The 22,609-nt window shown below is 39.1% G+C and overlaps 1 protein-coding gene across 1 annotated transcript in view; it reads right to left on the reverse strand.

The window, feature by feature from the left end:
- Positions 1–22,353, reverse strand: part of LOC307186358 (putative cation-transporting ATPase 13A5) — a gene marked incomplete at its 3' end in the record, with an annotated part of 102,089 nt that extends 79,736 nt beyond the window's left edge. Inside the window, 6 exon segments of the mRNA XM_079921413.1 lie at positions 4,923–5,003; positions 5,108–5,178; positions 5,359–5,505; positions 6,183–6,337; positions 6,340–6,355; positions 21,814–22,353. Of these exon segments, the coding sequence (XP_079777539.1) occupies positions 4,923–5,003; positions 5,108–5,178; positions 5,359–5,505; positions 6,183–6,337; positions 6,340–6,355; positions 21,814–21,876 (533 nt within the window). The 5' untranslated portion in view covers positions 21,877–22,353.
- Positions 22,354–22,609: the final 256 nt, after the last annotated feature.

Genomic DNA, 22,609 nt, shown 5'->3' on the forward strand with positions numbered 1-22,609 from the left:
TGTACATGTATAACTAAATCACTTTGCTGTATGCCTGAAACTAACACAACATTGTACATAAACTATACTCCAATATAAAATAAAAATTTAAAAAAAGAAGTCTTTGTGTTTGCATAGCAATTTACAAAGTTCTTACAAAAGATTCTCTCATTTGATCATCACAATAGTCCAAAAGATGTGGTACATGTATACAATGGAATATTACTCAGCCATTAAAAAAGAATGAAATAATGCCATTTGCAGCAACATGGATGGACCTCCATGAGACCTGAGAGTCCTGTCTCACCGGCTTGAAGTCCTCAGAATGTCCGCCAAATAAACATAATTCTCAACTTTTAGGTTGTGCGTTGTTTTTTCAGTTGACAGCCATGTTTGAATCACAGACAGGCATGCCCCTTGCTACTTCATCTATTCCACTGTCTCTTGCCAAAAAGTATTGCATGTTTAGGGAATTGTGTACTCATCTCAATCTCAGCACAAGCCAAGCAGAATTTTCAGGGACAGTGACCAATGGCTGAGCAACCGGAAGGAATATGAGGTTTGAAGCTGGGTCACATGAACAAAGTTCCAAGGAACAAAGGAGAGGACATGCCCTGACTTTAGAAATCTGACGAGCTGGCAGGGGAAAAAGAAGCCCTAGAATTATTCCAGGTGGCCTCACAAAACTAAATAGTCAGAATGAAATTAAGCAGACTTGCCTAATATTCAGAACCATTCATTAGGGGAATAATTGCTTCGGACGTAGAAGGTCCCTCTCCAAAGAGATGGAAGGATTTCTTAACAGGGGAAGTGATGAAGGGCATCTCTGCACTGGCTAGGAGCTGTGCTTGAAGGAGCACCATGAGATATTAGTAAACCTGCTGGAAGGTATTTCTGAAAAACCAAGCATGAATGACTAGGAATATTTTCTTTGGCGATGGTCTCTATCTCTTTTCAATGTGATGATTTGTTCATTCATTCATCCATTTATCAATTTATTCACCAAATAATTGTTGAGAATATGTTTTTTGCTAGGCCCTTTAGGCTCCACATGGTGAAGACTAGGCTGGGGGTCCTCAAAGAGGCAGGAGGAGCATGTCAGAATCACTGGTGAGCATCTTCAAACTGCATGTGACCGCTCGGCTTCCATTCTGATAAGCCACCAGTAGAGTCCTTGGCAGGGAGGGAGGCCTGTAGTTTTCCGAACAGTTAATACTAAGCCTCAGGATTCCGGCATGACCCGTTTCTATGAACTGTGGAATTTTTAGGGAGCGGGTTTATTAGAGTTTGAAAAAAGTTCCCAGGTGATTTTGCTAGCTAATCCCTCACTCCCCTAACATACCCACTTTCTAAAGGAAGGGAGAGCTAAGAAATTCACAGATGCATAGAAACGGTACCCAATTTCTGGGATTTGGGTATGGTTGTAGAGTATAACACGTATGTTGGTCTTAGAGCCTTCCCATTAAAAAATAATAATAATAACAAGATAGGCATGTTTTGAGAAACTGCTTTCGGGGGAAACATTCCCTATTTTAGCAGTACTTGAACCTGCTTCTATACTTTATAATTTGTACAGAGAGGATCCGTTTTACAAATGACAAAATGATTTTCTTTTTTCACATTAGTTCTTATCTGTGACCTGTCTATTTCATTTCCTAAAGCACATTTTCAGATAACCTCAAGTTCTTGCAGGGTTTCAAGCCCTATATGTGAGCTAAGTGAGATGCTTCTCATCAGCTTTTGGGGAAGGTGCCTGGAGCATTCCCAGGCATGAAGATCCAGAAAGCAGAGGACCAGGAGGGCATCTGGGGGTAGGTGGGGATGGAGAAATCCCAGGATCTCCAGAGAGACCCAGGACTTAGGCTTACTCGCGCTGCCATAAGGTTTTGCTCTGAAACAAGGCCTTAGAGTTAAGTGATTTTATGCTTTGAGTGGATTCAGAGCCATAGAACCATGGGTTATATTTTTACATAAATTATTGACTTCTAACCAAACGCTGAGATTTGAGACAATCTCATTGGATTCCAGAAGAATGAGTAAAGCCTGTCTCTTCTACTCCAACCAAACCTTCCTTGTTCTTTTCTCAAAGAACTGATCTGATGGGTGAGTATCTATATGTGGGCTGTATTCTAAGGATGGAGCTTTCCAAGGGGAAAAGGTCATGGTCTATAGGCACAATTTCTTTTCTGACGTTTGCTTCCCACAAGACCTGAGGAGTAAGAGAAAAGGGTTTCGTAGCAGCCCTAAATCTCTTTCTCTCTCCCCCGCCTTCCTCTTGCTTCTTTTCTCTCTCTCTTCTCCTGGAACAGCTTCCACTAGCTTGGAGCTGAAGCGTTGATGGCAAATCCACCCTCTTTTGCTGCTGTCACTCAGATTTCTTTCCTCTGGTACTAACAGGCATGCCTTTTTTCTCAGTGGTGTGACAAGTGTTGAGAATTAAGTTTGGTCCTGCAGAATCACCAAGCCAATTATGAGTATCACTTTCACAGCTCCACATTCAGCAATGTCACACTGAAATCAGCCATGGTTGGAGTATTCCCATTAGAGACATTAGCAAACCTTAGCCACCAAAATTTTTTTCTTCTAGAGTTCTGGGTTACCAACAAGGCAATTGGTCTGGAGCTAACCCCTGATTAGGACGTGCCTGGATCTCTACTGCCAGAAAGTTCTCCTTCAGGAGGCTAAATAAAGGAGGCAAAGGTAAATAAGCTAAATAAAGGTGGGCTAAGTGAAAAGATGAAGGGTCACTCAACTTAAAAACTGTCCTAATAGGAAGACAGCTTGGATGAATGAGGGATGAGGTAAGTGTGTATTTTCCATAGGGCCCTGTGTCCCTGCGGTAAGAGAATTACCCCAAGTGTCTATGGACTTGTCTGGGACAGGCACTAAGATGCGAAGTTGTGTTCGGTTCATGAATGAATGAAGGTAGGGGCAGGGAACCTCCTGGAATAATTTTCCTGCTTTCTTCCTGATGCCCTCTGGCAATTTCTCTCCAGAGTAAAATTATCACAGCTGATGTCTTGATTTGCTTTTTGCTACAGGAAAGTGAGACTATGAACATCTGTGCATTTTCTCTTTGCCTTGCTGCTATGAAGCCTGAAAGAGGAAGTTGTATTTAGATTTTGTGGCTTTTTATGATCAGAGATTTCTGTGTATCCCTCTTCCTTTATTTCTTTTATTGAGTCCTTGCTTTTCATGCAAGCAAGCTCAAATTGATTTAGGAAATTGATAAGCTGTCATTCAACCAACTAATCAATCACAATACATTTTTGAAAAAAGCATTTAGTCTTACACTAAAATATAAAAGGGAAAACTGGTGGGGGAGCGGGGGAATGCTCCATATTCTACTTGCTTTCTTTACTCTCCAAAGAGAAAAACCCACAAAATAAAATGTGGCTCTATGATTCTAAGTAGATTGTCTCCTCTAGTCTTCATATTTGGGAAACTATATTCTGTGTCTTGCTTATTAGATTGTCAAGTTCTTTACTGTGTGGACCAGATTTAAATTTAATGATGTATGATGTTTACTAAAGATTGGCACTTGATAAATAAGGACAAACATGAGGTAGCTACACGATGGGAAATCATTCCTGTGGAAACGGTTTCCTAGGCAGAGTATATCTATATTTATCAACTAGATTTCCTAAATGGATCAATCCTTTAAATGTCCTGTGCTTAATGCTATTAAAGCAATATGTTTTTAATGACTTTGAAAACTTCTTGTATTTCAGTGTTTTAAGCATTGTATCTGAAATCTTATATAATGATACCATCTCTAAGGCACTTTGTAATATTGTCATAATCTAGATGCCTGGTTCATTTTGCATAGCGTTCAGTCAGAGGGAAGACTTGAAAACAATAACAGATCAGTAGCTCGCAGGCTTGGTGTGAATACAAATTATGGGGGTGCTTGCTAAAAATGCAGTTTCTTTTCTTACCACCACCCCAGCTTCTACCTACTAAATCAGAATTATGGAGGAGAACCCAAGAACCTGTATTTTAAGTACAAGATTGCTTCTTAGCTTGAGAATTTTTGTTTCTGACTAACTGTGAAGATGGTCAGGCACATCCTTCTTCTTGTCCCTAAAACTGGGCAAGAAATGAAGGTGATTATTAAGATTCCTGGGAAGGCTTGCAATGGTTTACTTTCAGTCACCAGGATTCGCCATTTCAAATTACAGATGAGGGAAGCAGGGACTCTAGGTCACTGTGAGTTAACAAGGAGCCTAAGAATTTCCTGTGCTACTATTATATTATGATTTTCTAATCTATTGGCATCTATAGATCTCATTCTCATAATTGTACCACTATTCTTTGTCTCTCTTTCCTTCCAGTCAGTTAATGTCTCTGAGACGAAGACTAAGTCTTATTTATCCTTAGGTCTCTTGTGCCTTGCGAAACGCCTGGCATATTAGAGTTTAGTTCACAGATCAATGAATACATTTACTTATTCATTCCTTCCACACATATCTATTGAGCTTCTACCATGAATCAGGCACTGTTCTAGGTTCTGTAAATAACAGTGGTGAATGACACAATTAACTGAGCAAACAAAATCCTTCTCTCCAGGGCTGGTTCTCCATAGTAAAATGCAATCATCATATTGTCTTTCTGTCTCTCAGAGGATTTGGAGGATTAAGATGCTGATGTTTATGAAATGACTCAAGATTTTTTGAGGAAAGAAAAGACAACACAGAGAATACTGTTCTATAATCCTGAGAGAAAAGATCAAATGTTATTTGCTTGTACTGTTCTTTCGGTCTTTTCTTTTTAATTAGTGTGCCTAAGATGAGAATAAGTTACGACATCTCTCTGATGCCAGTAAATGAGCTGGGGTTATATGAAGCTGATGAAACATTATGCCAACAATTCACTGATCATAAGCGATGTGGTATCTCCATTTCTGCTGGCAGAGTTTACTCCAGGAGTACCACAAACCCCACCTGACCTCTTGTTCTCCACCGGTCAGACCCAGTCCAAACGTATGATGGATGTTGTAGCAGGTGCTGTTATCTTCCAGAAACCTAGGGTGTGGTCAGGACAGGAACCATACTTCAGTTCATGGTACTTAACAAATCAGTGTTCTTCCCGTAGAACCTGATGAGTGCTGAGGAAAATTCGGGCTTACCCAACTTTCTGAAACCTCTTCTCCAAGTGGTTCCAAACATACCTGATTTTCTGCACTTGGATACATTGCAAATGCAATTACAAATGTAATAGAAAAGTGACGGTTGTCTATTACATGCAGCTCTCACTTTCCTTGATACCTAGCTGTAATTCCCAGCCCAGCAGTGTGATTTTCAGAACTTTCATCCAATAAATACATTATTTTCTTGTAACAAAAACATGCCATAACATTGTACTCTTAAAATCACTTACTTTTAATTCTGGCTTCAGTATGGCTTGGTTTATGACAGAGTGGTAGTCAGCCAGCAGGGGTTCTTCTGGGTTCTTGCTTACAGGAAACTTCAGTGTGGATAAGTAGAGGCAGATTACCGTCTTCCTCATAGGTCTTTGAAATTCATCCTAGAGAAGAAAATCCAGCCCATAAATTCTCCAATGTTGTTCAATAAAGCACTCAATCAACCAAATACCTACCAAGTGGTAGACCAGTTGTTCCCAAAGTTTGAGCTGCAGATAAGAGCATCAGCATTATCTTGGAACCTGCTACAAATGCAGGTTCTCAGCCTCACCCCAAACCTACTGGATCCAATATTCAGCAGTCTCTGTTTTAAAGATCCTTCCAGGTAATTCTGATTTGGACTAAAATTTAAGAACCACTGTGCTAGGGAATAAAGAGAAAGATACACTTTGCAAGAAACTTTATATCTAGAAAATAGTTTCCAGCTATCTTAAAATCACACCTTGATGTGTAAAATGTATAACTTCCTCAAAATACATATTTCTGAAAAACTGAACAATCATTCCCATGTTATGTCTTTAAGAGTTATAACATGGACAGCCACTGCTCATGTAATGGCTAAGGGCTCTCACAATGAGCCTGACATGGTAGAAATTTCTCCAGGCTGATGTGGAGGAAATGCCCTTCATTCCTGAGTCAAAATAAGACACAGCAAAGAGACGGCAGAGATAGTTTTGCCATCCCCTATTTGTGGACAGGGAAACTTAAATAGAGGAGGATCCACTCTGGAATGCTGATCATCACAGGCTGTGCAATAGATGCAACACAGAAGGACATGCACCGTTGTCCTTAGCAAAATAGTGTCTGCTTCTTGCAAGGAGCATGGGATACAGTTGGCCCATACCCTCCACTGCGGCTTCCAGTAGAATAACAGGAGAAGGACCCCACAGGTCAGCACGGATGTTATGAGGCAGAGAGCTCTGCGTAGATTCTGGTCTGGTAACCAAATACCTCCTGGAGAGTAAATAAAAGATTTACTCTATTTTTTTCCCACATAAAAACTCATTCTGTTCCAAGACACACAAACGTTACATTCAGGGGTTGGTTGAGAAAGAAATCTAGTTTTGGCTGGTTGAATCAGATTGATTGCATACAGCTGTCAGCTGATATAATTTAAAAAATTCCAGGAAGGACTCATTTTGCTACCTTGGCACTTGGAACTAAAACATTAGGAGCAAGGAATGGACAGACTTATTTGGTTCTAAATACTTATAAGAGTCACCTCAGATTTATAAAATACTTCATGTTTTGGATCATATTTACTTCTTTTAGATATAAGGTTTTTAAAAAAATTATTAATGTGAAGTTACTGGAGGAAGATGATAAAATTATGACCAATGTGATCCATACTTATATATCTTGCTTTATTCAGATTCAGATTTGTTTTATAATAATATGATTAAGAAGGATTGAGAGTGTGCATAAGTGTACTGATTTCTAAAACAGTAGGGCAATATAAATTATGAGATTATTTGTGGACATGAAAAACTTTCAAAAGACAGCTTATAGGTATTTACCCTGAGAGTAACATGCTGAAATATTTCTATTTTTAATAATAGGCTAGTTAATGTTTGTCATGAATTGAGTAAAGACTTGAGATGTGGTTTTAGGGGAAGATAACTAGCCAAAAACAATAGATTTGCTTAATCAAAGGTAATTTTTAGTTTCCATCTCCTACAATGAAGTTTCACAGCATTGTTTTTTAAATTTCAAAAACTAGATATTTAGTGTGAAGACCCAGAGGGCTCCTGAGTATGAATGACATTGTTACTCTACCATTATTTTACTTTCTGGTGTTATTTTGTGTGTGTGTGTGAGTGTGTGTGTGTGTGTGTGTGTGTGTGTGTGTGTGTGTGTGTTCTAAGACTGAAATCCCGGGTCCAGATCATAGGGCTATAATGTCAAGAAGATAGGATTTTACTGAGTTTCTATAGCACTTTCAGTGATGGAATCTCCTGAATTTTATGCCAGTTTAGATCACGCTATAATAAATCTCTTGTCTTAATTCTTTGGAAAAGTTTTCATCTTCACTATGGTCATTTTCATTAATATTTTCTAATAAAGAACTCTGTGGTAGATTAACATTTCAATAACAGTTGTTGAAAGTAACCCTTAGACATATTGAAAAGGTCACAGACTTAAGAAGCTAAGACATAAGTTTGAGTCACCACTCTGCTAGTTTTCAACTATGTGAACTTAGGTAAATCATTTCACCTCTAGGGAATCCCAATTTCCTCTTCTACAAAACAATTAGAAATATGTGCCTTACAGGGTACTTGTGCTCAAATGAGATAATGTCACCTTAAGTGTTCTGCAAAGTAATTAAAATGTTAAGAGTTCCTTTCCACTACTCCTCAACACAATCACCTACCTGGGGAAACAATGACCGTTAAGTTTAGTGATGCTGCCACTCTATTTGGAGATTATTCATGATAAGATTTAAATGTAACTTAGAAACATGTGTTCACTGTGCTTTTAAGCATATTTTCAGTTGGATCTCCTTTCTCTCTCCTCTCTTTCCTCTGATTCTGTAAACCTGTTTTGGTTTTATTTGTGAATTATAGGTTTATTAGACTCAAATAAAAAGTATATGCCAGTTCACATATTATGTCATAAATATGCATTCTTTTACAAAGTTATTTACAGGGGCTATTGCCAAAGCCAAGGTGTGTGCAAAATAGAAGCAGAACAGTTGGAATTTTAGTCCAGCTTGTAGCTGAAATGAACACATTTCAGGAAAATGGCTTTCCTTTTTTCTGTTTACTTACACACAGCAGTGGCATTGGTAATCATAATTCTGATTCCCCTTCAGGTCTTTTCCATACTTTTTTTTTTATTCAAAAAGGAACTCACAATGCTATCAAGACTGCAATGAAATCACTATAGCTACACACTGCTAACAACCTTATAAACTGGAGTAATTCTTTAGGGAAAGCAAGGTGACAAATTGTACTAAGAATTATAAAGATGTTTCTATCCCTTGAATCAGTAATTCTGCACTAAAAAATATACCCAAAGGAAATAATACAGAAAGTGGAAAGTGATGTATATAAAGATGTTCAGCACAGCGTTATCTGTAATAGCAAAATTATTAGAAGAAACAAATGATAGCTAATCATTCAATAAGATGTGGGTCAAAACAATGGGCTATTGTGGGGCCATTAAAAACAAAATGTATGAACTCAATGTAGAGTTATGGGACATTATATGATATAATGCTAAGTGAAGGAAAGAACATAGAACAGATAAAGTAGATGGAAAACAAATAGCAACATTATGAACTTTAACCCAACTATACCAGTAATTCCATTAAATGTAAATGGCCTTAATTCTGTGACTGAAAGCAAAGATTGTCAGACTACATAATAAAAGAAGATCTACTATATGCTGTTTACAAGAGACACACTTTAAATATAAAGAAGCAGATAGATTATAAGGATAAAGAAGGGAGAAATGTATCATGCAAAGACTAACAAAAGAAAATCAGTATAGCTATATTAATATCAGACAAAATAGACTCTAAGAAAAGAAATATTATGAGAAAAAGAAGAACAAAGATCCATTCAACAGAGAGAGAGAGAGACATAACAATCTTAAATTTTTGTGTACCTGTAAGCATAGTTTCAAAACTTATAAAGCATAATTGATAGAACTTAAATTCGCTCTCATCATTGAAGATTTTAACACATAAGGAAGGAAATAAAGATAAGAAGAGAAATGAATAAAATAGAAAGCAGACATACAATAGAGACAATAACGCCAAATTTATACTTTGTGAGGTTAATAAAATTGATAAACTCAAATAAATCTGAGTATTTTTAAGGTTATAAAAGAAAATGAATGTGTAGCTAAAAGCTTTTCTACCAAAAAAAAAGAGAAAAAAACTAAAAAACAAACTTCAAACCCAGATGGGTTGTGAATCCTTTCAAATATTTAAGGTAAAAATGATACCAATCTTTCACAAACTCTTTCATAAATAGATGTGGGAATGCTCCCAAGTCATTTTATGAGGCGAGCATACTCAGATACCAAAATCTGATAGGTATGTTACAAGAAAGGAAAATTACAAGCTAAGATCTGTCAGAAATATGGATGAAATAATCCTGAAATATATCATCTAACTAACTCAGTGATATATTAAAAAGGTGATACATCATTACCAAATGGAATTTATTCTAGGATTACAAGGACTTGAAAATCACTGTATTTGGTATGTTAACTTTCAGGAGGAAAATTATAAGGTGATCTCAATAGATACAGAGAAACTTTCATAAAATTCAACACCAATACATTAAGAAAAAACAGAAAGAAACCTCTCAGCAACCTAACAAGAGATAGGAACATCTTTCAGCTAACATCATGCTTAATGATAAAATATAGGCCTCTCCTGAGATCACAAGCAAAATAAGGTTATCAACAATCACCACTAATATCCAGTATAGTATTGGAAGTCTTAACCAGTGCAGTAAGGCAAGAAAAAGAAATAATGTTTACAATAATTGGAAAATGAAAAGTAACAATACTGTATTATATACTTGAAAGTTGCTAAGACAATAAGTCTTAAAGTTCTCACTACAAAAAAGAAGTGGTAACTGTGTGAGGTGATGGAGGTGTTTGCTAACGCTATGGTGGTAATCATTTCACAATATTTAAGTGTATCTAATCAACACGTTGTATACTTTAAACTTACAAATTGTTATATGTCAATTATATCTCAATAACCTTGGGGAAAAAAGAAGTAAAACTCTTTTTATGAGTATATAATGTGATTATGTACATGAAGAAATGAAAAGAATGTACAAACAAATTATTAGAGTTAATAAGTGAATTTATCACGGTCGCTGGATATTGAGCCAATACAGAAAAACTAATTGTATTTGTATATACTAGTAACAAACAATTTGAAAATAAAGTTAAATATCATTTGCAATACTATCAAGGGAAAAAATCAATTATCTTGTAATAGTTCTAACAAAGTTGTACAGGACCTCTAAATTAAAAACTACATATTATTGCTGAGAGCAAATATCTAAATAAATGGAGAGATATATTAAGTCTGAGGACTAACCATTAGCAATCCCATTTAACCAAGTGTTGATAGAGGTCATAGAACTGTACACTTGAAATCAGTGTACTTTATTGACACCACTGTATTATATATGTCAATAAAAATAAAATAAAAGTGGAGTTTGTTATTAGATATTGTTCCAAGCAGGTGGAAGTTACTTTAATTACTTCAGTGAGATTGGATTGAGAAAGAGAAAATGGCAGGAAAATTTGAAAAGTGATTGAAAAAAGAAAAAGACCAGAGAAGGGGATTTCTATTGGAAATAGGAGGTTTGGTGACCTGGGAATACAGTAGCTGCCTCCTGGTGTGGTTGATTGGGAAGTGCTGACATACATAGGAGCAGAGATAAAATCACATCCCTGTAACCAAGATAAATTTCTGTGACAGACATCGCTTATGGCCGGGGACAGCTCAATCAGAATATCAACAGTTTTTTTTTCCCTATCTGTTAAAAAATAAGTAAGTAGATAGTAAACCTAGATAGCAGATAGTAGATAGATAGATAGATAGATAGATAGATAGATAGATGATAGATAGATATAAAAGACCTTGTTAATGTCAGAGTAACTTTCAGAAATAAGTAGCTCCTTGAGCAAAGATGAGTAGAAGCAATGTTTTTGCTTCTTTGATAAACTGGCCTCATAAATCTTGGTAAAATTCCTTTCTATCATTTCTCAGTTTTCCCAGAGTTTATGTGGCTAGATATGGGACTTGAGGTTTAAGATAAAAGAATCACTACTTTATTTGGTACTCTTTCAATCTACTCCCAATTGGCTTGCCAATGTTGATGTGATTCGAGTTTATCATGTTTCCATTTGACCGATTAATCTCAAGTATAATTTGATTGTTCTAGATGATTAGTCTTCTGATGCAGTAAGAGTCATTCAGATTTCTCCTAAATATTGATTTACCTCTGGTAAAATCCATTAAGAAATGCAGGGTAGAGGAGAGAGCCAGGAACAATATGTGTGCCATGAGAGGAAGATAAGTAGAATCCAGAGGTCTTGTAAATGTAAAGATACTGGGAACAGGAGTGAGAGCATCAGAATCTCAACCCCATTATACGTGGCTCATTGCAGTAAAGTGAGTTTTGCCACCTATTAGCTATGTGACCTCAGGACTTAACTTCTCTAAGTCTCAGTTTCCATCTCTGTACTTAGGGGATATTAATAACACACACCTGGAAGAATAGTTGTGAAGATTAAACAAGAAGTGTAAGGTGTTGAGCACAAAGGAAGTGCTCTGTCACGGTTAGCAGCGGTCTGATAATAGGTTCATAGGAGGAGAGAGGTGACTCCTTCAGTTTTGAGTTGCAATACACTGAGTCAAGGATGGTAATGGAAACGGGCTGTGTTCCACAGGGTGAGGACCCCAGATCTGCCACCTATTAGTGGAGTTGAATAGCACAGAGGTTGTGCCCATCTTCACATAGACTTGAATTGTATTCTCTCTAAGCAGTAATGTTCCCTCGCTTTTTTGTTCCCCACTAGAATTCTGTATTCCAGATAACAGGAGAGGTAACACAGCCTTAATTGTCTTTTCTAGGACCAGAATACGGAGGAAGCAGCTTGGATTAGGAGTAACTGAAATTTGCACATGCCTTTTGACAGGGGTTGTTCCCTAAGGTCACAATTTAGAGCCCTATCCAGGTCTGTCAGCAGAGCCTCTGTTCTTTATAGCCCACCCCATTGCCTTCTAGAAGCTCTCACTTCTATTTCTTGCTCCATCACTTGACAGTTAATGTGATCTGGGTAAATGATTTCATTCACTGAACTTTAGATTCCTCATGTGAAAAATGTGGCTGGTTGTAAAACACAGTGGAAGTAGTCTGACGTCACAGGTAAAAGCTTGGGATATGGCGTAAGAAAACCAAGTTCAAATCATGCCTCTACCACCTAACCAGATATCTGACCTTGGGTAATCCACTTTACTTCTGTTGACTCAATTTCCTCCTTCATAAATGGAAGTAAGAGCATTAACTATTTTTCTAGGGTTGTTGTGAGAAACTAATGTGATAATGCATGCAAAGCATTTAACACAGTTCCTGAAACATTTTGAACACTCAGTATTTTTTGAGAGTAATATTAGCTTGGTTAATTTACAACAAAATTGCAGTGGATTAAAAGTGGCTAGTCCCATTGGACTCACTGTGAAATGATTTGACCACAGGCAATATTTAGAGCTAAATATTATTTGCCAAAACCATAAGTTGTGTTTCTGAAAGTGATTGATCCAGTGGCTTAAATGGAATTTTTACTTTTCCCACTGAGCACAAATTGTCAAAACTGAAGTCAAATGCAGGCCCAAAAGAAAACTGCTCACCTTTGTAATATGTGAAACTAGGAAAAAGGCTTTAAGATAAACACCAAACTAATTAAATGATTAACAGATGTAGTAACTATATACACGAGCACACCCAAGCACACACACACACCAGTACAGCCATCCTTCACTTGCATAGGAGGTAAACAGTGTGACAGAGCATCCTCTGATGCTTACGTAATGTGACCTTTTATACGTTTACTTAGCTGAGCCTCAGTTTCCTCAGCTGTAAAATTGATATCTGAGTAACTAGCTCATAGGGATTCAATGAGAACATACAAGAAGTACTAGTACAGAAAGGGCATTTAAAAAAACATGTTTTTTCTTTCTTTTCTTTATAGGTAGTTCTCACAGCTGCAATCAGAGACAGAGCTAGGATTGGTCATATTCTTCAGGAAAGGAGAATTACAGGGCCCAGTTTCATCTAAGCATGGTTTCCTCACCAAATTCCCTTTTGGTGGGATCCTCTTAATCTTATGGAATCACCTCCTAGGGTCTCCTCCTGTCTTTGTTCTGGAATTATTGCCTCTGGAGCAGTAACATTTATGAACCACTGGTCTTGTAAACAAGTCTTTTTCAGCTTTTGTAAATCATCTTATTCTTATGTTCACCATTCATGTGTTTATCCATCTGAAATATCTGTTGCATACCCACCATGCAAAGACACAGTAGTGATTCAGATTTTTTTGAATGGGTATTTTGGGTTACTTTCATAACACTTTTACTTCCTCAGACCAGATTCTTACAGCTCAAAGTTGTAAATTGATTTACTCAACCAAGATATCACATAAATAACTCTCAGTACTTCAATTTTCTCCTGTGGATGGCAATGCCAGCGTTTTGCTGTGACATGTTAGGGTTTTCCATGAGTGAGAATGTTCCAGTAGTCTTAGAGTAAGTTATCTCTTTCTGTATAATCCTCAAACTTTTAGTCCTTTGAATCATGGCCAAGGAGATAATATCTCTGAGCCCTTGTATGATGCTAGAATTCATCATGTTTTATCTTCTTTTTTTAAAACAACAATCACAGCACCGAGTTTCTATTTATTATTCACAATCTACCCTTTGCTGTCTTTATCTAGACATGCCAAATTGTGTTCTTTTATGTGTTAAATGGGAGGATATTCTTAAAATGCTCTCTTATCTCTAACTCTGCCATGTTTTAAAGTTCTTTTCTTTAATGTTAGGATAATATTGTCTCTAGGTAATGAATCATGTTGGTGTGGTATTGTTCCTCAACCTTCTATTACTGGTTTAGTCACATGTAGTAATTTGTGTTAGTTATCACTACTTGCCAAATGTTGTTAATTATAGTTTCCTGTATTTTCCCTGCATTCATGCCATGAAGTGCCTTTTGAGTAAGGATAAAATGTCACGAGTACTTTCACTTTTGTCTGCATTTGGCAATAAGAACTAACCTTTCTGGACATTTGCTTAGGTGTCATTTAATCTTCCCAAGAATCCTATGAAATAGACATTATCATGTATTGAAATAGTTATTATTATTAATAATATTTGTAAGTTATTATTTGTATATCAAAGAAACTGAGTCTTGGCGGGGGGGGGTGGATAAGTTAGGAGTTTGGGATTAACATACACACATTACTATTTATAAAATAGATAACCAACAAGGGAACTAAATAAATATTTTGTAATAATATATAAGGGAAAAGAATCTGAAAAAGAATAGATATTTATGTATAAATGAATCACCTTGCTGTACACCTGAACCTAACACAACTTTGTAAATCAACTTCACTTCAATAAATAAATAAATAATAAAAATCTTTGCCAACCCCCCCCCCCCAAAATAAAATAAAATAAAATGTAGACATGTTGACAAACTAGAAAAATAAAAAAGACACTGAGCCTTGAAGAAGTTTAAAATAGGGACTGTCCTGGTGGCGCAGTGGATAAGTATCCGCCTGCCAATGCAGGGGACACAGGTTTGAGCCCTGGCCTGGGAAGATCCCACATGCCGCGGAGCAACTAAGCCCGTGTGCCACACTACTGAGCCTGCGCTCTAGACCCCACGAGCCACAACTACTGAGCGCACGTACCACAACTACTGAAGCCCGTGTGCCTAAAGCCCATGCTTCGCAAGCCACAATGAGAAGCCTGTGCACTGCAGCGAAGAGTAGCCTCCGCTGGCCTCCCGCTCGCCGCAACTAGAGAAAGCCTGCGCACAGCAATGAAGACCCAACACAGCCAAAAATAAATGAATAAATTTAAAAAAATGTTTTGTTTAAAAAAAAGTTTAAAATAAGTACTGAAATAGTTTAACCTCTTAAATATCCCCCTTATGTTTTTTTTTAAAACATCTTTATTGGAGTATAATTGCTTTACAATGGTGTGTTAGCTCTTTCTGGAGTAAGTAAAGCCATTCCGTCTTTAGAAGTGTGAATCAAAATCCAGTGCCAAAGAGATATACATAATGTCACACTCAGCTGTAGCCACGCTCATAAAGTCAGCCAGGACTACTATAGCAAAAGTGCTATCACGTCGTGTTCCTGGAAGTAAAAGTGCAGCTGAGGACCTTTGATGAGGCTAATGGCGACAGAGCGCTGAAAGTACATCAAAAGGGAATGAGGCACATGGGCTGGCTAGCAGGGATAATTTCTAGAACCAAACTTCGCCCTACGTCAAAGGCATGGATGGGGCAACATGGCATGTTCTGTTAAAAGTTATTTGTGGAGCAAGAGCATCACTAAACAGGAGGAATGTCTCAGGAATTACTTGGTTCAAATTTATCTTTTGGAAAAAAATAGCTGTACACCATCTTTCACAGATGAACACCTATTGTCTGTTTTTTTTTTTTTTTTTTGCGATACGTAGGCCTCTCACTGTTGTGGCCTCTCCCATTGCAGAGCACAGGCTCCGGACGCGCAGGATCAGCAGCCATGGCTTACGGGCCCAGCCGCTCCGCGGCATGTGGGATCTTCCCGGACCGGGGCACGAACCCGTGTCCCCTGCATCGGCAGGAGGACTCTCAACCACTGCGCCACCAGGGAAGCCCCTAAGCCATGTAATCTTGAAGGAAGTCCTTGATCTCCAGAAGGAGCACAGTCCAGACAACACTTTAATTTATTAAGCTACAAGCCACTGAATCCTGCCGACAGCCATGTAATCTTTTTTTTTAAAAAACATCTTTAAACCATGTAATCTTTTTTTTTTTTTAAACATCTTTAAACCATGTAATCGTTTTTGTTTTTTTTTTTTTTTTGGCGGTACGCGGGCCTCTCACTGCTGTGGCAGTGAGAGACCTCTGTTCTACAGAGGTCTCCATTCTCTTGCTGGTTGTCAGCCAGAAGTTACTCTCAGTTCTCAGTTCTCAGAGAACACTCAGAGCTCCTTGCTACACTGAACCTTCCATCTTCAAAGATACAATGGAAAACCTCCCTTGCATCAAATCCCTCTCATGCTTTAAGTCTCTCTGACTTCAGGAAGGGCCCAGTTTCTTTTCTCGGCTCTCCTGATTAGGTCAGGCCCATCCAGATTCTCTCTATTTTTTGAATTGAAATTTAGTTGATTTACAAGATTGTGTTAGTTTCAGGTATACAGAAAAGTGATTCAGTTATTTGTTTTCAGATTATATTTAAGTTATTACAAGGTACTGAATATAATTCCCTGTGTTATACAGTAAATCCTTGTTGCTTATCTGTTTTATGTATAGTATCTTGTTAATATCTGTTAATCCCATACTCCTAACTTGTCCTTCCCTCCCTCCTTCTCCCCTTTGGTAACCATACGCTTATTTTCTATGTCTGTATCTGTTTTATATATAGATTCATTTCTATTATTTGTTTTAGGATTCCACACATAAGTGATATCATATAATATTTGTATTTCTCTGTCTGACATTTCGTTTAGTATATTCTCTAGGTCCATCCATGTTGCTGCAAGTGGCAATGTTTCATTCTTTTTCATGGCTGAGTAATACTGCATATCTTCCTAAGCCAGTCATCTGTTGACAGGCACTTGGGTTGTTTCCATATCTTGGTGATTGTAAATACTGCTGCTGTGAACATTGGGGCGCATGTATTTTTTTTAATTAGAGTTTTCATCTTTTCCAGATATATGCCCAGGAGTGGTATTGCTGGATCATATGGTAACTCTATTTTTCATTTTTTTAAGGAACCTCCATACTGTTTTCCACAGTGACTACACCAGTTTACATTTCCACCAACAGTTTAAGAGGGTTTCCTTTTCTGTATACCTTCTCCAGCATTTATTATTTGTAAATCCCTTTTTGCCATACAACATAACATAATCACAGGAATTAGAGCTCATCATACTTTTGGGTGCCACCCACACTCAACCAGAGGGGATAATACAAAGGCAAAGCTCATTGGAGGGGTGTCATGTTAAGATTCTGCCACCACAGGTGATTAGGAAGTTCTTCCATAAGGAAAATAGATCAGGCTGGACTCTACCAACCTCTACTCTGTTCTCCACAACAGCCACTTAACTATTGGAAGACAACCACTGTGATTGTTCTTTGGGGAACTATTTCCAATGTCTTTTAAACAGTTCTTACATAAATTATAGCAGGATTTATTTCCTCTATTCTGCAGAACAAACTCCAACAAGATATCCAAGGACTTTTTTTTATAGTTATATCATATTGGCAACTAAAATCCAGGCATAACCAAATAAAGTACTTCTCCATGCATAGCTAAGCCCAAGTCATTGATCCCCTCACCTTGTATTTTTATAATAACTTAAGACAAAAACTCAATAATGAGGCCTGTTGCACTGCATCTTGCCAACTTCTCCCCTGCAATCCAGCCTAGAGAACTTTTTTGTTTGTCCGCACCGCGCGGCACGCGGCATCTTAATTCCCCAAAAAGGGATCAAACCCATGCCCCCTGCAGTGAAAGCATGCAGTCCTAACCACTGGACCACCAAGAAAGTCCCTAGAGAACTTTTTGAATCTTGATTCTGTCATCTATAGTGTTCTCTCTCCCTCGTAGTGAGGTGTCAGTTGAAGTTGAGATAAACTTGCTGTCACCCAATCTGTTAATATAAATGGTGACTAAACAGAGGAAAGAGACAATCAAGCTCACTTTTTAATTTTCAGTTTTAGTTCCTTGAGTTTTGTTTTGTTTTTCCTTGAATGGAAGATGAGGAGAATGTGACAGTGTTTAAAATAATTCAGATGTTCAAAACTCCTGATTTTTCTTAACAACTCTTCACATACTGTTTTTGAAATGGTAGACCTCAAACAATTATCATTCCCCAAGTTTAATCAGAGGCAGGGGAAGTATTCTCAGCATCAATTTCACTTATTTGTATTTCTGTAATTTTTAAAGCCATGTGACAACTCCTGACTCCTTGCATGTAAATCTACCCTTCATATTTTCATAGCATTTTCCATCTTTCCTATGTGACCCTCGCAAACCCTGTGAATCAGAAGGGGTAATTGATGTCATTCTTAGGCAACTAACAAGGTCCCAAAAGGGGTCCGCAGCCACCCAGTCAGCAGTGGAACCTTGACTAAGATCTGCTGTCTTTTTGCCTTTGGGACTGCTCCCACTTGTGATTTTGACACTAGTGTGGTGGGCATCTGTGCAGAGGGGAGCCCCGATGGAATGGTTGGGATTGGCAACCGATACGAATCACGCAGCACTTCTGTCTCAGGAGCAGAATCAAGACGATCTCTGGAAAGTAAATGCAGCAAGCATGGCCAGAGGGGACTCCGAAAGAGAGGATGCTGTGCACATTCTGTGCCTCCCGACATGCCTGGCTGCGGGGAGATATAATGCCTTTTTCATAGAGGAGAGTAATAATAATGCTAAAATGATACCAATCGTTCATGGAAAACATCCCAGCCTTTCCTAAGGTGGTTCCATGGAACAGTAGTCTTGAGGGTATCTGTACGCCCTGCCCAACACAGACAGGAAGGATTCCATGGATACATACATACGTGTGAAATAGAGCACACTGTAATGCCCCTTTTGGAGATTCACAAAGAACCACAGTATACTACAGGCTCTGAGAGGGCCTGCTGTCATTGGCTTGCCTGTTTGACCTAGTATTTCTCAAACCTAACTGCTAGGGGGAAAAAGCAGACTTTTTATACAGTAAATACCTATTATGATATTGTACAACAGAAGATGTTTTTGGAAAGTGTGTCTTACCTCATTTAATCCGCACCACAATTCTGAATGGTAGGTATTACTATCCTCATTTTACGAATAACTCAGAGATGTTAAATAACTTACCCAACAGGACCAGAATTTAAACCCAGGCCTGCCAGAGAACAAATTTCATTCCATTAGGTAGGAGCTATACAGTCCGAAGGCTCCAGGCTCATTGAGGGTCTGGGGCTGTGAAGGATGCTGTGGGCTGTTAGTGAGTCTGTGGGTCCTGAGAGGACCACAGGAGGAGACAAGAAAAGCTGACTGTGAATGGAGGGGCTGATGAAACGCGGGGCAGAAGAACGGAGACACTTTTAGGAAAAAGCCACGTGAAGGAAAAAGAGACCCCTGGAGCCAGATGGGAGTGGGAGGGTGGGAGAGGTTGGGAAGGACAGTCAAGGCCTGTACAGTGAGGGCATCTGTCACATTGGCTGTTGTGCGGGTGACATGAAATATTGCTTGTCAAGCACTGAGCACGGTGCCGACACAGGAGGTATAAGCCGCTCCCCCCCAGGAGGAGCTTGGGGTGGCAGAGGACAGAAGCTGATACAGCAAGGTTCAACTGCGGAGGCTCCTGCCATGCCTTCTGCTGTGCTGAGCTCAGCAAAATGACCCAAGCCTGCGCATGGCTCATCTCGCAGACCCTCACCGCCCGAGGAGACGGTTTCTACCTCACGCCCTCTCGCACATCACAGTGCTTGTTCCCTTGAACTGACGACTGCAAGAAGTCAGATGGGGCCATGGGGAACCTTCAGGAAAGGAAGAGCAAGTGAGGAGAGGTCGTAAAACCACGGACTGACAGGCTTCCAAAGGCTGGGACTAGACTAAGCCCAATTTGACTTTGGCCCACTGATTATCTTAAAAAAGAAAAGAAAAGAAAAGAATTTTTTTCCAAAGTTTATAATAAGGCTATTTTACATAAGCATACAGATTTCTGGCTTCCTTTTCAAACTTGAAAGATCTGACAGCACTGGGCCTGTGACTTATAGGACAGCAAGTGCCCCGAGGCAGGTGGCAAATCCTCTCAGCTGTGCACCTGGGTCACCCCCTGTAGCCTACCTGCCTCACCAAGTTTCCTGATCCACCCGAGTAGGTTTTGCATCTGTGCTCTCTGCCTAAGCTCTTGAGTAAGATTTATGGAGAGGTCGATAGCCTGTCCCCCTCACCAGGATGCCCTGACAATGAGGTAAGCCTAGCTGGGAGTCCTAACAACGTTTTTTTGGTGGATTTCTCTAGAACTATTTGATCACCAACAAAAAAGAAGAAAAGCGGCTCCTGATCTGTTATCGAATCCTTTGATACTCACGCCCTTTCTATGGTTAAGAGACGGAAAACACGAGGCTCTAAACTTCACCAAAGCAACACCTAGTTAGATAAGAATTAAGAGCAACCAGAGATTTTCATGAACGCTCGTCGACATGCTGAAAAAAGATTAGATCCGGCACAGAGTTGTTCGGTAGGAAACACAGGTGAGTAGGTTTAAGTCTTTGCATCCCTTCAGTCCAAGGATTTTAGAACACTGTCCCGCTGTCAAGATCAGTGGGTTACAATAGTGTACGCCACCGATGTGAGCCCCTTTTGTCATTTCAGTTTCCCAGCAGCCACTTTAAAGAAGTAAAAAAAAGCGAGTGAAGTTAATTTTCACAATATGTTTTATTTTACCCAAGCTATCCAAAACATTGTCATTTCAATGTATAATCAATGTAAAAATTATTAATGAGATATTTTACACATTGCTTTGATTAAGTCTTCAAAAGCCTCTGTATTTAACACTAGAGCACATTTCCGTTGGAACCAGCTACTTCTCTAAAACCACACGTGGCCAGTGGTTGCCTTATTGGACAGTGCAGGTATACATGAAGTCACTTATTTTCTGTAGGTTCACAAAGGCGGGTAGGTGGGGAGAGAGTGGGTATGGATTTCCCATGGATCTCATGGGGAACCAGAAAAACCAGTCAAGTAACTGATACCTTTCTGACATATGAACCACGTCCTCTGGGTTCCTTTCCACCCTCCAGTGCGCCCTCTCTCTTCCATACCCCCTTTTTCTTCATCTCCCTTTCTCATTGCCTAGCTAGAGTGTGAACAGCACGGGGTGTGGAGGGGGAAGGAGTGAACTGGTTTCCCAGCCTGGCCCTTGGAGGCTGAGGACTTTGGGCAAGTTACTTAACCTCCCAAGTCTCAGATTTCTTGTCTATGAAATAGGATTAATTCCTTCCATGAGTTCTGAGGATCAAATAAAATAATAAATCTAAACTCCTCAGCACCAAAGAGCTATTGCAGGAGTTTTCAAGTTTTTCATGATTATTTTTCAAGATTTATCTGTGTTAAGTGGTAGGGGCAGTGTGAAAAAAGAATCGGAGAAATGAGAACTTTTTTTTTTAACGTGTGCTCAATCCCAGGTCACGCTCTATTCCTTCTTCAGTACTTGGTGCTTAAAATCTCTCCTGGCTCTTGTAAGGCATGATTTCAGCCCAAAGCGCTCTGAGACCAAGTTATTCAGATATACTAAAGATAAAAGAATTTTTTTTAAAAAAGTGTTTCAGTTTTTGCCTGAATTTGTCTAATTATATGGAGTGCCAGATAATGAGGATGAACACCTCAGTGAGTACCCCGTGGGAGTGTACACCGATGACTCTGCAAAATAGCTGAGGGGAGCTTCTCTGGTCCAATCAATGCACATGAGGCTGGCAAGAATGCCATCATCTAGAAGACACAACTTTCTCGCCCCTGCAGGTCCCCCACTATGAAGGTGTGCCTCGTGGATCTCCAGGAGACTTACCAGACTTAAACCTCTCCAGTTCCTAAAGCCAGCATCACCCCAAGTAGCCCACAGGCTCAGGCACTTTGAGAAACTATAATAAAAAGAAGGGAAGACTCACCAGTTCATTCTCTCCTCCTGGGTTGAGCAAAGCCCGATGGTCCTTCCTACTTTCCTCCTCCATCTGAACTGGACCTCCCGGCTAATTCCTTGGGGAAATGTCAAAACCACCGGGGCTTCTGTGAACTCAGAACAATCACTACTTGTCGTTGCTGTTCTCAGGAGCTTTTAAAATCTCTTAGCACATGCCTTACCTATTAGGCTTACAAAGGAAAGAGAGGAAATACTTTCCTCAGTCACAGGATTGGTCTGTTAATTTATCCTTTTTTTTTTTTTTTAGCAGGCAATGATGCTATTTTTTTTTAATTTATATATTTTATTTTATTTTTGGCTGCATTGGGTCTTCATTGCTGTGCGCAGGCTTTTCTCTGGTTGTGGCAAGCGGGGGCTACTCTTTGTTGCTGTGTGCGGGGGCTTCTCATTGCGGTGGCTTCTCTTGTTGTGGAGCATGGGCTTCTAGGCATGCGGGTTTCAGTAGTTGTGGCACATGGGCTCAGTAGTTGTGGCGCATGGGCTTAGTTGCTCTGCGGCATGTGGGATCTTCCCGGACCAGGGTTCGCACCCATGTCCCCTGCATTGGCAGGCGGATTCTTAACCACTGTGCCACAAGGGAGGCCTTATCCTTTTTTTTTTTAATTCTTAGTATTTATTTGCTGAGCTAGATGCGAGTGCCTCCAGACTTAAGTTGTTGAACTAGGAAGATAAATAATTGCATGTCTGTCCATAAATATCTCAGCCAATGAATGGGATTGGCCACTTTGCCAAAAACCTGAGACAGAAGGGTTAACCAGTGAGAG

Source organism: Stenella coeruleoalba, assembly GCF_951394435.1.
Source record: "Stenella coeruleoalba genome assembly, chromosome: 5".
Lineage (NCBI taxonomy): Eukaryota > Metazoa > Chordata > Mammalia > Artiodactyla > Delphinidae > Stenella > Stenella coeruleoalba.